The 20660-nt window shown below is 37.8% G+C and overlaps 1 protein-coding gene across 1 annotated transcript in view; it reads left to right on the forward strand.

The window, feature by feature from the left end:
• ABCA4 (ATP binding cassette subfamily A member 4) overlaps positions 1-20660 on the forward strand; it is a 67385-nt gene that overhangs the window by 43585 nt on the left and 3140 nt on the right. Inside the window, exons 24-45 of the mRNA XM_030455065.1 lie at positions 480-570; positions 1134-1339; positions 1715-1763; positions 2249-2481; positions 2934-3058; positions 4360-4458; positions 5022-5211; positions 6884-6978; positions 7901-7933; positions 9017-9122; positions 9254-9328; positions 9798-9967; positions 10715-10892; positions 12290-12405; positions 13461-13608; positions 14901-15024; positions 15762-15891; positions 16733-16853; positions 17682-17744; positions 17837-17943; positions 18713-18854; positions 19480-19614. Of these exons, the coding sequence (XP_030310925.1) occupies positions 480-570; positions 1134-1339; positions 1715-1763; positions 2249-2481; positions 2934-3058; positions 4360-4458; positions 5022-5211; positions 6884-6978; positions 7901-7933; positions 9017-9122; positions 9254-9328; positions 9798-9967; positions 10715-10892; positions 12290-12405; positions 13461-13608; positions 14901-15024; positions 15762-15891; positions 16733-16853; positions 17682-17744; positions 17837-17943; positions 18713-18854; positions 19480-19614 (2736 nt within the window). The remainder of the gene's footprint in view (positions 1-479; positions 571-1133; positions 1340-1714; positions 1764-2248; positions 2482-2933; positions 3059-4359; positions 4459-5021; positions 5212-6883; positions 6979-7900; positions 7934-9016; positions 9123-9253; positions 9329-9797; positions 9968-10714; positions 10893-12289; positions 12406-13460; positions 13609-14900; positions 15025-15761; positions 15892-16732; positions 16854-17681; positions 17745-17836; positions 17944-18712; positions 18855-19479; positions 19615-20660) is intronic.

The following is a 20660-nucleotide window of genomic DNA, read 5'->3' on the forward strand; positions in this document are numbered from 1 at the left end:
AGAATGTGTATAGCCAGCGTACTGCAAAAGCATCAGAAAGACCTGTATATGGACAAAAGGCAATTTGACTGGTAAAAGTTTAGATATGTACTTAACTGATGAGTCTCAGACACAGAAAGAGCCTACAGTTATCTGTAGCTAAACCAGCCTTGCACAGCTTGAGAAGAAGGGATCTGGGTTCTTTCTGCTGTTTCCAGTCTTAGCAGCAACATGATCTGTATACTTGTAGCCACTGCTGATCACATTTCCCCAGGTATTTTTCATGCAATTTAGAGCTGATATGCTTCATGCAGGCAGATTTATGCTTTCTGCATTGCTTAATCTTGTCCTCAGATGACTTTCAGTGTAATGTGTCCAAGATTCTCCAAATATGACATTTTTTTCCTGAATCAAGCTGTTCAAAGGCTACAACTCTTATGACATGTGCTGTATGTACCTGAAGCACTTGTGTCTTTTTATCTGTTGCTTATCCATGCTAGTCACTCTGTAGCTGTGGATCTCAGTGCTCCTGCTCCTGCTCGAGCTGTACACAGAGGGACAAAGGAGGATCTCCAGAACAGGAACTGGATGGTAAGAAATGGGATGGTTCACTTCAGCACATAGCTATGTCTCCTGTTAATGCTGAGGCCTATTTCTTCAATACTTGTGTTATTACATCTGCATTGTATGAATTTGATAAGGTTTCTTCGTGGTTTTGCTTACTGGTGTCCTTTTTTTATATACATCTCAGGTAAAGATGATAATCTGGAAGCTTCTGTACTTTCAAAGGATAGATTGAGTTTTAAATACTCTGTACCAAGATGTATAATTTATTAATGAAAACAGAAGCATATCTAGAGCAGAGGGAAATGGCTTTATCAGAAAAAGTTATTTTGTGTTTTCTACATATGAGAAGATCTTAAGTAGATATTCATGAAGATTTTGCTGTGTTTTATTAATAAATCTCTCCCTGCTACAAAGTTCCAGAGGTTAATCAGCAACATAGCCCAGTCTAGCATGGAATTAACTGAGATATCTGTGAGTTATGAGATACAGAAGTCCCCTTTTATATAGTGCAAGCAATAGCTTTTTAAAACATGCTCAGCACAGTTAAATAATATTCATCCTTTGAACACTGTTTTGACTTTTCACAGGAGATCTGAATGAGCTATCAGAAGTAGTGCATCATCATATCCCAGAAGCAAAATTAATTGAAAGCATTGGTCAGGAACTCGTTTACCTTTTGCCCAATAAAAACTTTAAACAGCGATCTTATGCCAGTCTCTTCAGAGAACTGGAGGAAACATTGGATGACCTGGGACTCAGCAGTTTTGGAGTTTCAGATACACCACTTGAAGAGGTAACAGACAGATTAAAATATCTTACTAGTAGCCCTCAAAATGTTTTCTGAGACAGTTAAACATGTAATCTTAGTGATTCCTAATAGCCCCTTAGAGACCTAATCAAATATGCTGTGGCTCATGCAGAAAGCCTTTGGAATGAATGTGGAGAAAGGATTCATAAGCCTGATCTCTGTCTGTCTTTGTATCTTAGTTTGTTCCTGCATTTTCTGATCTATTTGATAAGAAACTACAATTTGCACATGAGTACTGAAAAGTTATCTACATTTTTTTTCCTCTTTTTTTTAATGGATTATGTGTAGTGTTCCAGTAGTAGTGTCAGGTTATTGTACCTTCTTCTATTTCTAACCAGGAGATGTATTTTTCTCTGGCAGGTTTTCCTAAAGGTCACAGCAGAAGCTGAGCCTGAAATGCAAAAAGCAGGTATGGATCCCCACATCAGTATATGATAAACTTTTCTTGGGACTGTTCTGTATTCTGAATGCCAAGTAAAGAAGAGCCTCAGAACTTGTCTTGTGCTCGTGCTAAAATAAATTGGTCAGCAAATATCTGATTTTAGGGACTGACATGATATCTGGGAAACAAGATGAAGTCAGCAAAAAGGCTTCTATTTAGGTTGGATGATGTTCTTAACTATGTAAATAGAGGTGGAGTGTCAAGACCCCACTTTTTCATAAAAAGTGCTTTGCTGATCATTAGTCCATAAGCCACATACACTTATTCATTCTGCAGAGTAAGAGGAGTGTTAACTATGTGATGCCCCTAGAAAGAGCCACAGTGCAACAGTTGTAATTAAAGCAATTTGGTGATGTGATAAATACAGTTGCTAAAATCTGGAGCACGTTAAAATGTTTCTGCTGTTTTCATGTGTGGAGGATAAAGTGTCTTCTTTGCCACTTTTCATCTAGGAGAAAATGGTTCTACTCTTGCCAAAACTTGTAGTGAGAACAAACCAGATGAACAAACCACACTAAAAACTAATGATACATCTCGAATGCCAGTAGACCTTGCAGGAGATCAAAAAGAAGGCAAAGGGTCCCGACAGTATAAAGGCTTTGAGCTTGTACATCAGCAGATAAAAGCACTGCTCATCAAAAGATTCCAGCATGCCACCCGCAGCCACAAGGATTTCCTAGCCCAGGTATTGACTGACATCTGCTCTTCTTGATTCTTCCCCACAACATTCTCAATGCTGTATTTCCCAACAATGTCTCTGTGCAAAGCAGCAGAATGCTGCAAATGGATGACAGTGTCTCCAGCTGTTCTAATTATGATTTCAACTCTTCTGCCTCTTACTGTATTGCTTTCTCCCCAGAGTCTATCTTACACACCAAGTCCATGGTTCAGTCACTACTGTTCCAGCATTTTAACTTAATGCAGAACCTTAATGTTCCTAATTTTAACATAATGCAGTTTTGTGACAACCAGAATGTTAACTGACAGCACTGGAAATTAAATGGTCTTCAGAAGCTAAACCAGATCTGACCTATGTGCTCCTGCTGTCCTTCCTTTGTTTATGTTAACAGATGTGTGCAGAGTGACTCTACAACTTACATCTATTAACCTAGTGCTATGTTTTTGTATTCCCTTTAGGTTGTACTCCCTGCTAGTTTTGTGATGCTGTCTTTAATACTTACAGAAATTATTCCTCCATTTGGTGAATATCCTGCCTTAACCTTGCACCCTTGGATCTATGGCCAACAGTTTACTTTCTTCAGGTAAGAGGAATCACTAAGTTAAAGCATATCTGTTATATACACACCCTTTCTCCCCAGCATTTAGGATTATGGGGCCCCCATCTCACTGGGCTTTTATCCCTCTGTGTGGTACAAAAAAGGATTTTCTCCACTGAAATAATTAGATTTAAAGTTGGTGCAAATGAAGAATACAAGTGTTAGTATGTCAAACCAAACAGTTCTTCCTTCAAATCTCCTGCTATTTTTTGGTACTCTCTTCTTCCTATGTGAATTCATGTCCTCAACACTACAAAGTTAAATATCCTGCCTAACAGAAAATCCACAACAGTAAAAAATCAAACTATTCCTGCATTCACAATCTTGGAGGACAATGAGATTCAAGCGTATCTGCTGACCTGTGGTATATTTATTTATAGTTACTACAGTATTTGGGGAAAGTTACGGAAACAAGACAAAAGCAGAGGCTTATTATTGATGATGCTTATTAATGATGCTCAGTGGTTCCTCTCTACAGGGTATCCTTTGGCTGGTTCTGAATTTTTTTTTTTTTTTTTTTTTTCCCCACTAGCACTCTGTCTCCTTTCATTCTTCACAGAAACTTTGGTTCTTTGCTCTCCGGGTCATTGCACAATTCCTCTGTGCTCTCTTGAACACTTGGTTCATCTTCATTACCACATATTCCAAAGCTGAATTTGCACTAAGTCAAAACATGCAACACAGAGAAAATTTATAAGCAATGTTTAAGTCCTAGACTAGGTCACAACTAATAAAAAGCAGTGAAACTGAAAGCAATAATTTGAAAGCATCTTCCTTCTGTTTCATTCTGAAAAATTAACACAGAACTTTAATATATTTTTCACAAATTTGTATATGGAGCACAGTTTGATAGCCATGCTTCTATCACACATGGCACTAGCAATATTCTGTAGTCTTTCTTAGTGTGTCAGTTCCAGACATTTCACTATTAAATAGTGTTGTCTCTTTGTCCTCAGCACATGAAAATGAAGAATATGTTTTGCACCTTCACATCACGGAGGGTAGAAATACGGGTTCAAACCTTTTTGGAGAATGTTGCTATAGGACTGTGTCAGAAGTCAAGCTTTAATATCAGGAGAAAAGGATTATTGTTTTAACTTGTTAACCTGCTTGGAACATTCTGGGGTTTTGCACAAATAAAATAAAAATATTTGAATTATCAGCATTTGAAAGGGGGCAGTTGTCTCTGCCAAATGACTACCCTTCAGCAGTTGCCATATATAGTGCAGTACATTCTGAAGTTTGAAAATGTATTTTATAGAGAAAGTTGTATCTTATTCCCTTAGCAATGAGCGTCCTGGCAGTGAGCAGATGGTCTCCCTCACTGACGCTTTCCTGAATAAACCAGGATTTGGAAATCGCTGCATGAAGAATCAGCCTCTTCTGTAAGTTGCTAGCTGATCTCTGTTGCACGAGTTTCTAGAACCGTATTACCAGTGGAATTTGAGTACTGAAAGAAGAATGGATTGTCCTGAGTTTTCACTGCAGCCAGTGTGCTGTGTGCTTTGCATTTGCTTCTTTACTTCTGCCCCTCTCCCAGCTGTGGCATCCAGCAGCTTGATTCTTCTGGCTGTCCTCCATCTTCCATTTCCTCTCCTCTGCCTGGTAGAGCAGGAACAAAGAGGAAACAAAAAAATAAAGAGAAAAAAGGATAGAAAGGATAGTTGCTTCTCAGATACCTGTGCACTAGAGATTTTGTGTGTACTAATGAGTCAAACACTCTTGTTCCTTCATTGTTTTATCTGCAAGCTGGAGACAGTGAACTTGGCAGTGATATGGACTGACAGTATAGTCATTCATGTTTACTCTAAAATGTTCTTATTATTCCTTATTCATGGGATAAAGTCTAAGAGAAGAGCATCTGCTGAAAGCATTGTGAGGTTTTGGATCTGTGAGCTCTTGTGAAGTGTATTTCTGCACAGCTTAAAGCATTTGTTCCTTGATACAGGAACTACCCATGCAGTGATGTACCAACAGCCTGGAACACACCTACTGTTCATGCTAAACTGAGCAGCCTTCTGCTTAGCCAAAACTGGACCCCAGAGAATCCTTCACCTTCCTGCAAGTGCAGCACTCACGAGAAACTCACCATGCTGCCAGAATGCCCTGCAGGTGCAGGAGGTCTCCCCCCACCACAGGTATAGTGTCCCTTTGCCATTTGTGGGAAAGTTTCATGGCAGGTGATGGGAAAGAAATTACAGTGTGAATACCTTGTCATGCCAATATACACGGAAATAATTGAATCATTTTTATTTTTTTTTAAGGAAGGCAGAATTGCTGAAATTTGGAATTCAGTTTCAGAGGTGTTGGAAAAGCTTGCACATTTAAATGAAACTTGATTACTATTTTCATCCAAATTGCAGACTTTTAATATAACAAAAATTTTAATGATTTATCAGTTTTTTAAATCTTATTTTTATCAAAAAGAGTACTCCTATTTAAAAGATTATATTTCTTTAAAGAATGGAAGGAGGGAGAAAGAATGAAGGAATTTCAATCAATTTCAAGATTGACTTTGAAGAATGAAAGTAGGGTCATTAAGACTTAATATTGTGTCAACCCAAAATAATTTTTTTATATGTACTTTAGCTCCTTATTTACAAAGAATGTTCTAAGCTAGCAAAATGAATGCTTGCATGCATGTACATGAAGATGAGTAATGTTATAACCACTGATGCTGTATGGAGAAGAGAGCTACATTCCCACCTCAATGATTACTCTTGGTGGTGTCCTTTATAAAATGTAATTTGCTCTTTTGAAAAGCAAAGGAAAATTATAGCCTGTTAGTATTTATATTTTCTAATCCCAGTTCTATGGACAGCCAAAGTTGAATTTTCGTTGTTGTATGATAGTGTATTTTATAGTGAAATTTATACTAAAACTTCAAGAACAGGTAGGATGCAAAATTAATTTGTTTGTTTGTTTCTGGGTGTTCTAATCCTCTAAGGGCAATATACTTATTATAATATTATTCTGATAACTTTGCGGGATATGATAATTTTCTATATCAGGAAGAGACAGTTTAGATTTGTATCTGCAGGAAACAACAGCATCTAAGTAATAGTGAAGTGTGACTGAGTATAGCCAGCTCAGTTAATGCAGTCCCTGTGAGGATGCTATCAGTTTTCCTGCTTATTGCCTAGAATTAACTGGACATTTTTAATCTATCTTCTGTGTTATCTGGTACTGCCCCTCTGTGGACAAACGTAGAAACTTCTGCAAAGGTTGTTAGACTTTCTGGGTGGTTACTTGGTGACTTCTGGTTGCCAACTTTTGTCATCCAAAACTTCCCAGGAACCCTTTTAAGTATATCCTACCTTGGCTAACTCAGCAAGTCTGAGGTCTTGAATTTCACAGTGATCCTCTATTTGCAGAATAGCCATAAAAGCATCATGTGAAATAATTTTCAATATGGAATTTGAGAGCAATTTTCATTCAAAGTATCTAACACACTAGTGAAGGTGAAGTTTTCATATTAATTTTTACTTCAGCTTGCTATATCACAGAAAATTATCTTATCTTCATTGGGACCTCAAATTATTTGCCCTTATTTCATAGTGAAGAAAAAGTCTTGAGCAACCTTGGCCTGTGTTGTAAATAACTCAGGTAAAGTTAGAGAGTCAAGTGCAACTGTATTGACTTCAATGATTTCATTGTTTCTTCTGAAATCTTGGTAAAGACAATGTTTGGGATGGAAAAATAATTATCCACTCCTATAACACTGATACTATAAGCCTAAACAATTTCTCTGAACCAAAGATACTTTTTGACCAAAAATTGTGATTGATTAGATTTTTCTTTTCTCTCCAGAGAGTGCAGCACAGCACAGAAATTCTACAAGATCTGACCCACAGAAATATTTCGGATTTTCTGGTGAAAACATATCCCACTTTGATAAAAGGGAGGTAGGGATGATTCTCTCTTTGTTTTTCACATGTGATATTTTGTGCCTCGCCGTGAAATTCTCGTTTAATAATAACATAGCACCTAATGTGCCACAGTATTTTGTAAACTCTAGCATCATATCCATATTCCTGATGTAATGATAGGAATTCTCATTTTAGAAAAGAATTATATTAAATTGCTTTAATAATACCTATTTGTATAATCAAATACTCCCTTACAAGCAGAGCTAAGTTTCAATGTTGATAGAATGCCATGATAATGGCAACTGTGTCAACAGTGAGAAAACTGGTAGCTGTGCACAGCATGGTGAACTGCCTTGCAGAAATACCAGTTTGTGTCTGTGGAGAACTGTGGACACACCAGCATCTGTGGGTGTTAATTATCACTTGCTTCCCAAGAGTGCAGATACATCTATCCTACAGATGGGTCCTCAGCTTTCAGGAGTTTTTGTTCTTGGTATTGGCTATGGAGTATCCCTGGCCTATTATTACTGATTCAGGTCTTCCTACCTTTTCAATTCCCAGTGGAGCGCTTGGAATTCCCATTGCACTGGCTATTTGCTGGGTCTGCCTTTGACTGATTCCTCTTAGCACATGTCATAATTGCTTCAGATACATCTCTTATAATTAGTTCATTGTGGATTTAGGTCAGAGCCAGTACGTGTCACTTTAGAAATCTTGCTTATTTCTATATGAACTAGAGGTGAGCCATGCCAGAAAACAAAGCAAAAATGAGAAGAACCACTGTAGAGAATTTAAAAAGTCCTGACATCTCAAAGTAATCTGCAGCAGAAGTAAAGTGAATAAACCAAAACCCAAACCATAACAAAAGTTGTCTGGGGCAAACTGGATGTCTTCAAAACATAAGAATTCACCTTTAATTTCCAGTGCTTTAAGAGACTGAATTCTCTTTGTGTTTCAGTTTGAAGAGCAAATACTGGGTCAATGAGCAAAGGTAAGAAACTAATTCACAGATTATGGTGGCAAAAAAAGGAACAATGAATTTCTGTTGATCTGGGGAGACTCACAATGTTTCTCTGAGTGGATGAGGAGTCATGGCTGATAATATAGAACAAAGAGATGACTTTGGTGGGGGGAAAAAAGTTGGGGCCAGCAAGGGTTTTATAAACACAAGGGGTTATATTTGTTTGGACTAACCCCACAAGGATTAAGGCAGGAGACACACAATGGAACTCTCAGTTTTCTCTACAAGAACCAGACTACTGGGATTCTTAGTGATGGAAAATTACAGTATAATACTGCACTATGGTGCAATAGTGCTCTGACACACATCTTCAAAATGCAGCAGAAAAGATGAATCCTCCAAAGAAAGACTGGGGTAAGATGAAACCTCAACACCAGCCCATCAAATAAAGAATAGCCACAACTCCTCATCTCTGCTCTGAACTTGTGCAGTAGTTATAAAACAGTGCTCCACTTGCTATGTAGTAATGTGGAAGCATCAGCTAACCCCAGTGTGATTTCAACACTGCAGATACTGATGTTAGAAAGAGAGCTGGCTAGCATGGCTATAGTTTGTCATCAGCAGTAGGAATGCACTTCAAAGGTAGCAGCTGGACTGGTTTCCATAGTGGAATATCTCCACATTTATCATGTGCAGACACTACTTTCTGTGGGATTAGTCTTTGGTTCATCTCAAAGAACAGTATTTTTCATTATGGACTATTGGCTGGCACCAGCATTGATGAATACCTGTTGCTCAGGGTAACTGGAATTTTTACTGAGGTCCATGTTTTTCATGGTTCTTTATGCGGTCAAAATAATTGTATGTCAGTTGTATTAATTTGAAGATTTTGCAGTGTATAAACAAGTCCTCTACGGCTTCTATCTAAATAAGCTTCTCAGAAACTGGTAGAACATCTATTATTTGCAAGCCCGATAAAGACCTAATACAATTTGTTAGGAAAAGGATGGAGTTTTTAATACATTTGCTAGGTAATATATAGAAATCAAACTTAATAATGCACAGTTTTTGGTCTGTGGCACAAGAGACTGATGATAATGTTCTCTCTGTTAGATATGGAGGAATTTCTATAGGAGGAAGGCTCCCAGTCCTTCATGTTTCAGGAGACGAAGTTGTCAATTTTTTGAGTGATCTTGGCCGAATGATGAATTTGACAGCAGTAAGCAAGATATTTCTTTTTGTGTCTGTGTGTGTTCCTTTGTTAAAGAATTTTTAAAAAGCAGAAAACCTGCTTTTAAAACCAGATTTCATCCAGACATCTGATCTTTAGCATTTTCTTTTTTATTTTAGGGAAAATTTTCACTGGCTGCTGCTAAAGAAATGTCTAATTTCCTTAAATACATGGAAACCGAGGATAATGTTAAGGTATTTGCTAGAAGTAGCCTACTTATTCTCAGTCTTTCTTGATACAGACTTTCAATTGTGAGAATACTGATAATGGCATTCTCAGATGCAAGAAGAGATGAAAATACTATGCTTATTACAAGTAATATAGGATACAGTGTTAATGCAATTATTTCTTACATGATATTTTTCTAACCATGTTCTTAGTAATTCTCCTTGTAACAAATATGTCTGAGGAGGAGACATTCTTCTCAATTTTAAAATGTGCTTTAATAAAATCCCTTGACAGTGGTTAACCAACCCTTTTAAAAGCATGGTATGTGAGATTCTCCCGCTGGACTGTGCCTAAGAGCTACAACTGCCTGGTGCTGGATTCTTCCCTGCTTCCAATGCCCACCAAAGTAGATAAAAGGCAACCAAGTTTTCTCCTGCAGTTCAGAGTTATTAGTGAGGGCTTCTTAAATGAATCTATGCTTTCTGGCTCTTTTAGGTGTGGTTTAACAATAAAGGCTGGCATGCTATGGTTAGTTTCCTTAATGTAGCAAATAATGCAATCCTTCGAGCTAGCCTGCATGGTGGCCAAGCTGCTGAGGAGTATGGTATCACTGCTGTCAACCATCCTCTGAACCTCACTAAGGAGCAACTCTCTGAAGTCACTGTGTAAGTCTGCCTGTGCTCTGCTCCTTGCTTTTACCCCTTCCTCTCCTGGCAGCTTACCACATCCCAGGTATTCAAACTCTGAGGAGAAATAGCTCAACTGGCAGAACATGGAGGTCTCTCCCTGAAGTTTTATTTTAGTCAAGAATTAGATACACAATCCATTATTTTCTGTTTCATGACATTGCTGTAAAAACTCATGCCCATCTCATGTAGAAGCTGTGACCATTGATTATATGTTTCAGTTGATTCCCAAGCACAAATATTCTGAAGTCTCTGTTCATGCTCCAAAGCCAATAGATCTACTTGTGAAATAGCACAGAGATCCTAATCAAAAAAGTAATCAGAATTTTCCCTTACTTGGTTACAGTTAGGCAGTTGCCTAACCTGCTGCTTTGAGTCCCTCTTTTTCCAGACCACAGAGCACTTCAACCATTGTGCCTTAATGTCTAGTGTGAGACATTAGGAAAGTTGTCAAACTGAGGTGTGTATATATAAGAGTTGAACGGTTCCAGAGCATGAAGAAAACTACAAAATGAGAAATTGTGCCACCAACATCCATATTTGTTTGCTACAGTACCCAAGACAACAAGAAAAATACAATAGCATATTTTGAAACTGAAAAAGTCTTCACTTCCAAAATAACCCTTCTATTTATAGATCTTAAAATTCCCTTCAGATTTCCCAAGTGCTTGTAGTGGTTTTTTGCATCCATTCCCTTGCTCAAAAATGCTTCCTGTTCTATTTTAGGCTGACTGCTTCAGTGGATGCTGTTGTTGCCATCTGTGTGATTTTTGCCATGTCCTTTATACCAGCCAGTTTTGTTTTGTACCTGATTCAAGAACGTGTAACAAAAGCCAAGCATCTACAGTTTGTCAGTGGTGTGAGCCCTGCAGTCTACTGGATAACAAACTTCATGTGGGACATAGTGAGTAACTGCTGGTCTGATTCCATAGCCTGCAACCATTCCTGGTTTTGCATGAACTGGGGCCTAATCAGTGATCAAATTAAGGTGATTCTGAGCTTTGCAAAACACAAATTTCTTTAACTGGTTCTCACAAAGCATATTAAGTATCTGATATCCTAAATAATTATGGATGTAGATGTTAAATCAGATGCAAAACTCATTTTTCAACTGATGAAACTGAAATAGTTTTGTTCTCAGGCTTTACAAATCAAATATATAATAAAGTACAACTTGCCATAGCAGGAAAAAGCCCAGTTGCCTGGTGCTAGTCATTCCTGCCCTCCAGAAGAACCATATCGTTTTTAAAGATATTCAAGAGATCTAAGTGGGAGACTCATAAGCTGCTAGAATACTAGGTGGAGGCCAGAGAAAATACTCCAGGGTGTCTGAAATGACACAGATGTGTCTGATTAGGTCACTGAATCATGTTCATTGTGTTGTTACAAAAGGATTTAGACCACAGGACCAGGCTTGCTTAGACAGGGCTCAGCTACATTCCCATTTCTCCTCAGGCCACTTTGTCACAAAGGAACAAATTTTTTCCTGTTGAAGCACAACAAGGGGCTTGTTTTCTAGCCGTGCCTTGTGATCAAGATAGCAGCCAAGGGCTGATGCAATAAGAAAACATGAATACAAAGTAGAAAAAATTTAAAAGAAAAAAATATTAAATAATCCAACAGGCAAAAACTCTTTTGGTTTCAGAAGATAAAGCGACGCACTGGCTTCATAAATGAGGGAAAAGAGGCAGGTCTCTGAGTTCCTGTTCACTGCAGGAACAGCAGTGGTCGGAGCAGCCTCCCAAGAGCTACTGTGATGGGAATTTTGCTTGGCCGTGGCCCTTGACAGCATGACCCAGGGGTATTAATTAGTGTTAGCAGTTCTGTGAAACACCACCTTCCATTCTGCATGTGGAGCTCTGTGTAGTGCAGTAGACTAGCACCACTAATACCAAGCAGAGAAACTGAGAAGAGCAGTGGCTAAGCATACTCACAGTAGCTTCCTCCCAGGAATGCAGCTGAAGTAATCATTTTTTTCCCTCCTACAGTCTTTGCATCATCAGAAACTGCACTTGCACATACTCACAGCCTCTTCCTGTGGGGAGCCTGACAGCAGGACATGCAATACAGTTATTGCAATACATGTTGCATTTTTGATGAATAGTCTGATTAAAAAAGGTCTCAGAAAAATACTGAGTGTTGCCAGGAACCCCTTGATCCAAAAGCCTGATTCTGTCTTACTGGTCTAGCTCTTCATCTGTTGTCCCTCTATACAAAATCCTTCCAGAATAATGTGTAGGGTCTGGAAATGTTTGCAGATCTCAGGTCTTACACACTGCTCTTTGTCCTGTGATGTGGCAGGTGAATTATGCGCTGAGTGCTGGAATGGTTGTGGTTATATTTGCTGGATTCAACAAGAAGGCATATACTTCTCCAACTAGCCTCCCTGTGCTTGTTGCCTTGCTACTGCTGTATGGGTGAGTGTTCAAGGTTGTTACTGAATGTGGGGCCCTGGATTTCACATGATAATTTTCTGATATTGAGATTGGTACTTAGTGAAATCCAGCTTTAAAGAATAAAACTGTGCGGGTACAGTATGAGGAAGAACTGCATTCTGTCCCTGCTCCAGGATATTTACATATTTTCTGTGGCCACATGCTGTAAAGGAGAATTTTTTTTTTTTCCATATTTTCAAGCATTAAGTGCTTACAGGAAAATATATGTTTCTTTTGCTTATTTTAAAATGTACCTTGTTAGGAATTTAGTGGTGGTTAATTTGCCTCACTGACAACCAATACTAAAATAATTCTTCACTATTTAACCAATGGGCTGACTACTGATTATTCAACATTTTTTAACTTCAGACAAGCATTTGTGTTGGCAAAACATCCACCTGCAGTCACAAATCATCTTCTGACCATATGTGTACTGTCCTGCTAAATGATTCAGATGGTTTTTATCAAATTATTCATAGGCAGAATGATTGTTGCTAGGGTTTGTCAATTTATTTCCGGAGGATATTCCACTTGTGCTGCTGAATATGGATTTGCTATATCACAGAAATCATGGCACGGGAAGCCCCAAATCAGGAGAAAATAAAGAGTGGTAGATGACTTCTAATGGAGTTTGTGATTTCTTTGGACAGTTCTATAGGCTGAGGAGTGTCTAGCAAACAGTGCATCTTATTTGCTTTACAAGTTCTTTGGTTCTCCTTCCTGGTGTACAATCCAGGAAGAAGTCCAAGGATACTTGGAGAGATGACAACCTTACTAGCATTGGGTTTTTTCAGTTTTATGATTTCCTATTGCCCTTCATTTGAACAGCACAAAAAAAAAAAAAAAAAAAAAAAAGGCAGAAAATCTTTTTTGTCTACTAATGAGAGAAAGAATACTGTAGTGGCATCTATGATTGGTTACACCATATCATTACACTTGGAATGAGGAGAAAGCTCCACTTTGTGTTTTCATAAAGCCAACTGACATGAGAATGCTGAGAAGCTGTGGTCATTGCTTTTTCTATCTTTTGCATGCAGATGGGCAGTAATTCCCATGATGTATCCTGCTTCTTCTTTCTTCAGTGTTCCTAGCACTGCTTATGTTGCATTATCTTGTATTAATCTCTTTGTGGGGATCAACAGCAGTGCCATTACATTCATCCTGGAGTTATTTGAAAACAACCCGGTAAGTAATTCTTAAAGAACTGCACAAAGGGTATGCAAGCATGACCCTCTCTAACATTAGCTGTTATTCTCTGCCTTGACATTTTTTTCTGGCAGTAAGTAAGTGTTAAATTAGTGTTTTGCAACTCTATGAGCAAACTTCTGTATGCTTTAATCATTGATGAGGGGACACGGCACTTTGTGCTTGTTTCTGCAGCTTGGATTTAATAGGAAGAGACAAATGCTGTATAATCAAGCAGTGACCACTAAGTAAGGAAAAACACTCTTGCTAGAGATGTTGTTTTGCTTATGTCAGCGTTTTTAGAATTGCCCAAAAACAGTTTACCACCACCAGGAAGATGACAAGAATAGACAGACGACAGAAAGAGCCAAAGTTAGTTCTTAGAAAGGCTAAGAGATCAATTCAGAAAACACTGTTGACTTGTGTGTACTACCACCACCCCTACAGCTCCTGATTCTCTGGCCACTGAGACTCACACCCTTTCTAAATCTGACAGCAATCCTGTTAGTTATCATTACTGATAGTACATTTTCAAACACCATGTGCTGATGAAGCATTGTTGTTTTCCAGAAAGAAGAACCACATCTTGGTTCATTTCATGGTTTACAGTATTTTCTGTCCCTAGTGCTCCTGTGTCCTCAGCCATCCTGCTTGATAGCACAGGGTTCCACCTAGTGCCATTCAGTCCATTGGGCAGCAGGCTGGTATTGTTATTTTTGAGAATATATCTCTGTTGTAGACACTGTGTTTCCAGAGGGAAAATTGCTCCTCTGAATACACTGTGGATGCAGCTAGACTGCCACTGGCACTTACATTTTTTTGGATGTCTCCACATTGCACCAAAGTCTACTGTGTAGTTATGTACAGACACTGGTACTTTCATCTTTGCAGCATTCCTAATTATGGAAATGTTTCAGATATTTTAAAAAAACTGAAAAAAAAGACAACTGAAAAATACTACTCTTTCTTGTTGCTCACAGTTGCTGTTTATAATAGGTGATCCCAGAATTACATTACCTCCACCCCATAGAGAAATATGTCATTTCAAAGATTACTTTCTCTCTGCATCAAAAGCTTTCAAAAGCACCTTGTCTGGTGCAGTGTATTACCAGCATTCTGCTATGCTGTATTTTAGGTTGTGAATGCTTTAGTTGTAACTTGATAAATGCTCTGTTTTCTCTGTTGTAAAAATACAGAAAATCAAGTTTCTCTGACACAACAAAGAACTTTCACTCATTTTGCTATGTTTTCTTAAGGAGGTATAATTATTATGTTGTTTCTGTTTCTTGTAGAATTTGCTGAAGTTTAATAAAACATTGAAAAATGTGCTGATTGTCCTCCCACATTTTTGCCTGGGCCGTGGACTCATTGACTTGGCTATGAACCAGGCTGTGACTGAAGTATATGCCCGGTTTGGTAAGAGTCAATAAGCAATGACCTATATCAATGTCATATGCCCTATTCTCAGATGAGATGGCTGGAACTGTTACCTTGGAAAATTACTGCCTGTTTCTGGAAATCTTCCTTTTCAACATTATGAAGTTCAAGAGAAGTACAAAAGTTCAAGCTTTCTGAAGCAATCATATGCATCTGTATCTGATACAGCTACCAAAGTAATATAGCCTAAACTGTACTCTGTATTGGATTTGAACCCATTTCTTCAGTGACAGACCCTGGTGTCTTTTTATCATTTGTTCTAAGTCCCTGGATAATTACATTACATTTTGTGTCATTTGAATACTTCAGCAGTCCTCATGTTAATGCTTAAGATGGCTGCAGTTCTTCAAAGGAATCCTCTTGGAATATGGCTATCTTTGATATCTGACAACTTCTTGTTAAGAAGAATAGTCATAGAGCAGAATTCACCTGCTTTTATTCAGAAAAAGATGTGGCTTTCACATAATCTATGCAAATTTCATGTTATGACATTCAAATTATGGCATACTCAGAGAGCTTGAATTCATCTTTTCCTTCCAGTTAGCAACTGAGCTTGGAGAGTATTTTTTGAAGAAGCTATGTAAGGCATGAGAAACGGAAGATGTTGCCTGACCACTATAAAATAAGTTACAGATTTTCATCCTAAACCATTTCTGAGGAGAAATGTTTTGTTTCAGAAGTATTTCACCTTGCTTTCTGATGCTCTTTTTCAATAGGTGAGGAGCATGTTTCCAATCCTTTTCAATGGGAATTTGTTGGAAAGAACCTGGTTGCCATGGCTGTTCAAGGTGTTGCATACTTCATTCTGAATCTCCTTATGCAGCACCGTTTGTTCTCTTCAAGATGGTATGTCTGAAACTTGTACTAATGCTCTTCCACTAACAGGATAAGTACCTGTTACACTTCTTGATGACCTTCTTTTTTCTTTGAATTTTTTCAGCTATTTTTTAATCTTAATTTTTTTACTTCCTGGTTCAAATAAAAAGCAAGTGTTCATTATCTTAACAGACTAGAAGAATAAATCCCTAAAGAAATTATTTTTCTTGAACTAAGACTTGAAAGTTTGGGGTTTTTTATGATTAAGTCACTGCAATAGTGAGATAATAAAATCACTTGTAAAGCATGTAGTGTTATAAGTAACGGCATGAAACATCAGCCTGGCATCCCAAGAGAGAATTCTTCATTGTACAGGATGGTTGCAGCCTGGAAACTATTCAGACTTCCATGTTTTAGAAATTTCCCTCTGTCCCAATGAAAGCAGCTGCCTTCCAGGTATGAGTGCATCACTCACTTCTGTTTGAGATTTCCAACAAGACTACTAATTGGTAAAATTGCAAAAATATTGTCTTACAGGGAGGTGTACTCAAAAGATCTGTGGATCGGGTCTTGCTAGGCTCTAAAGAGTAGCCAAATAGTGAAATCTGTAGCTGAAGGTCAGGTTATGTCATAACAGTCATTGATGAGGCATGGTCTTTTAGCAAACTTTTTAGTGTTTAGAGATGACCTTTCAAAGGTCCAGAGATTCTCCCAACATCAAGAAGGCTTCAGCCAACATCACACTGAATTTTCAGTCCCACTGAGCCACCAGTCACATTTTTGCAATCAATTAGCCATTGTTTCACAGTGTTACTCTAACTGAACCAAGGGCAACTCACTGTTTCTGTAGACAGTATATTGGGTCTTCCAGGTTTGCTGTGACTACCATGTCACCTGTTATTGGTGAAGACGAGGATGTTGCAGAAGAAAGAAAAAGAATTATGAGTGGAGTAAACAGGACAGATATCTTAGCATTACAAGAACTGACCAAGGTAATATTTTGATAAGAGTGAAACAAATTAGTTGCAATTTATTCTTTTATATTGTATGTGAAATCTGATAATATTCTTTTCAGATAACCTTGTGCCTTAGAAAATAACGAACATTTTAGAAGTGAAGGCTTAACATGTCATTTGTGTATTTCCTTTGTTCAGAAATCAAACCACCCGAAAGTCCAGCAAGGAAAGTTGAACCTTCCCTACTTAAGGTTGTTAGGTTTTTTATTTTTACCTCACATCATCTGACATGATTGTTATTTATTGAGAGCCTATTTCTATTATAAATATTTTCTTCTTTAGAGACATTTTCTCTATTGGTGGATTTCAAATGCAAGTGAACAATTTGGTTGCTTTCACTTTCAGGGCTCTGAAATAACAAAGTTATTGTTGATTTATCTTCCAGACTTCAAAGGCACCTGAGTTATGTTATCACAATGCATGCAAGCTTGAGCTACAAAAACATAAAGATTAAAAACCTTGCTGAGAACTTGTAAATAGAGAACTGGAGTATAATTCTTCAGGTTATCTTGCTGTATTGATATGTCAGAGATACTTTGTCCCAGCAAAGCATCAAGTCTGTAAAAAAAAAGTTTGATGCAAAAGGCTGCATGCAGAAAAAGTGGTATTTTAAGGAGTCATTAAAAATTTATTTAATGTAAATAAGTGCCTGGCTTGTAAAATACTTATTCTTTTTAATTTTTTATTAATTCCTCTCTTTGTTGTGAAGTTGCTTTATATCAATAGTATTAAACTAAAAAAATTTAGCAGATTGTTTTGCTGTTGATATCTTGAAACAGGATTTTTTTTTCCCTGTGAATTTAGATTTATGCAGGTAGGCAGAAGCCTGCAGTGGACAGACTCTGTATTGGCATCCGTCCTGGAGAGGTAGGTTGTTCAATAACAGCAGTTCAGATTTCATGCCCCTGCTGATTAGCAACTTGGAAATACTAAAGAATGCGATAAATTTTGTGCTCTAGTGCTTTGGTCTTTTGGGAGTAAATGGTGCTGGCAAAACAACAACATTCAAAATGCTGACTGGGGATACTGATGTGACATCTGGCGATGCTGTCGTGGCTGGCAATAGGTAAGTACCTTAAAATATAAAACTGTGACAGACCATTTGCCCGGGGTGTAACTGCCCAAATCATCTTAATGACCCAGCATCTCATTTCAAGTTGCACTACACTGAGACAGACCACAGCTAACACACACTGGTACTTCATACTTCTAACTTTCTGCTGTGTAACCTGTGGGTAAGTTATAAACTAACAGCTGTACAAGACAATTGGATCTAACATCAAGAGCTTGCAAACATAAGATAACCAGTCCAACAATATAATTCAGTCTCACCTTTAGGACTTTCTCTGGGTGTTTCTAGCATCTTTGTTTACACAGTACTGGTGTAATGTAACCAGATAATACAGCATGATCTACTGTTCCCTTACATTAATGTAGTTCCAGGTTGTGTGTCTTCATTTCAGGGGTGTAGTTAGGATTTGATTCTTAGTCGATTGATGTGATTTGAATAATATCTATGTTGTTGCTAGGACATGGTTCTGGGCAACATGGTTTAGGTAATGGTGCTTGAGTGGTGTGGGTAGACAAGATGACCTCCAGAGGCCTTTTCCAACCTCAAACATTCTGTGATTATGTACTTCTACTACTGCCTGTGCCGATTTAGATGATTATGTATTCTTTGCTATCATATACAGACAGGTATTTAGTAAGATGTATCAGCAAGTAGTTGTTCTCCTCTTACAAGAATTTTTGCATCAGAAAAGAAAGATTTTATGCAAACTGTTATCTCACTCTTAAAGCTAGTATTATAGAACTCAGATTCTTTGTTTCTCCAGCATATTGACCCACATTTCTGATGTTCATCAAAATATGGGATACTGCCCTCAGTTTGATGCCATTGATGACCTGCTCACTGGACGAGAACATCTCTTCTTATATGCTCGCTTGCGGGGGATTCCAGAAGAAGACATCCAGAGGGTGAAGCATTCTTTTTCTCTTTTTTTTTATTTATTTTATTTTATTTTATTTTACTCATATACAGAGTTGCAGTGAATATTTGTAACTCTTAATGGGATCATAACTTTGTATTAATATTGATATAGATTTAATTCTGGCCCATATTAATGGGCAAGAATTTCCAAGGTTTGGATTGCCATTCTGTATGCTGAAATCCTGAAAGTGGTTCCTGTTATCTGAACAGTTAGGTACAAGACTGTGCTATCAGATGTAGGTTCTTAGGCATTAGCAGTGCTTGCAAAACTGGTGCCAACTGTCAGAGGATAATGCAATTTCTGGGCTTCAGAACTGTACTGGTGGCTGCTTTGGTCTTGACTTTAAAGTTGCTTATGTGTAAGAAAGGAAACGTGAGTATTTCAGAAGAATTAAAATTCTTGCAGAAATACAAATTCTACAGCTTAAGCTGCTTTATGTCTTTCCATTAAGCAGCCAGAATTCCTCTCGTCATCATAAATTTTTTGGACATCCCTGCTCCATTTCTAAAATGTTAAAACTCAGAGGATTGACGTATATTTTCCAGAAGAGGCATGTATAAGCCATCTTATCTGTTAGCTGCTGTGTGAAAAAGAGAGTTTTTTTCTCACAGGTTGCTGAGTGGGCCATCCAGAAGCTGGGACTTCCTAGGTATGCAGACCAGCCGGCTGGTACCTACAGTGGTGGCAACAAGCGCAAGCTCTCCACTGCCATTGCACTGATAGGCTGCCCACCACTCATCTTGCTAGTAAGTGTCATGGTAACATAACTCTCTGATAGCTCCATATGACATTTCATAAAACTACACAACAGTAAACAAGGATGTTTACTTTAAAAGGTCCTTTCTGCCCTGATCTGACACCAATTTCAATGTAATTTTGAGTTCTTTAATTTCAAGGAAGACTGGGATGCTTAACTGTGATTCCACTGGACCCCCAAGCGATTATGGAAGAAAGATCTTTAACAAAGAATAGTTTGAGACAAAATCTATACTCCAGACAAATCTGAATTTAAATCCATATTTGGTTTCAGTCTGCCTTTTCTGATCAAAGTTATACCACTCATGTAAAAAATGATCTTAGAATATACACCTTGCTGCTTTATCCATCAGAACAGAAGAAGATAGCTATCCTTTTGCAGCCCTTAGTATCTTTGGAATAAATTAATGATACATATTTAGATTATAAACTATACACATGCTGAAATGTAGTTTTCATCAAATAACACTACATTTTCAGATAATTTCATATCTCAAGGGAAATTCTAAAGTATTGCAAAAATTCCTCATTTAGATTATGCTGTGTCATCTTAGTTTGTAGGCTAAAAAGAAATATTAAATTTTTTTTTTTTCTTTTTTTTTGGTACTAAGTCATTAACTGATTTATGCAGGACCAGATCCTCAGTTTCACTAGCTTCTTGGGTAACAAAATATCCTAAATATTTATATAAGTGAGTGAAGAATTCATTGTCCTCTTACAGGAGTCATTGCCCAAGAAAAGGAAGATTTTTATCCAAAGTGTATATCTCTTCTTACAGCTAGCATCATAGATACAAAATAATTTTCTTTGTCCCTCCAGGATATTGATCTACAACTGTGATGTCCATCAAAATATGGGAGCCAAACTTGACACAATTTAATGTAACTGCTACTGCATAAACCTTTCTATTTAGTTCTATTTTGAGTCCTAAATGTTTTTAGAGTGGGGTATCACAAAATGCTTACCATTTTGGTAGCTAAGACCCTGGACTAGGGACTGCCTTTGTCACAGTGGTCACTACACTCCCTTCTCTGTG

Source organism: Calypte anna, chromosome 8 (assembly GCF_003957555.1).
Source record: "Calypte anna isolate BGI_N300 chromosome 8, bCalAnn1_v1.p, whole genome shotgun sequence".
Lineage (NCBI taxonomy): Eukaryota > Metazoa > Chordata > Aves > Apodiformes > Trochilidae > Calypte > Calypte anna.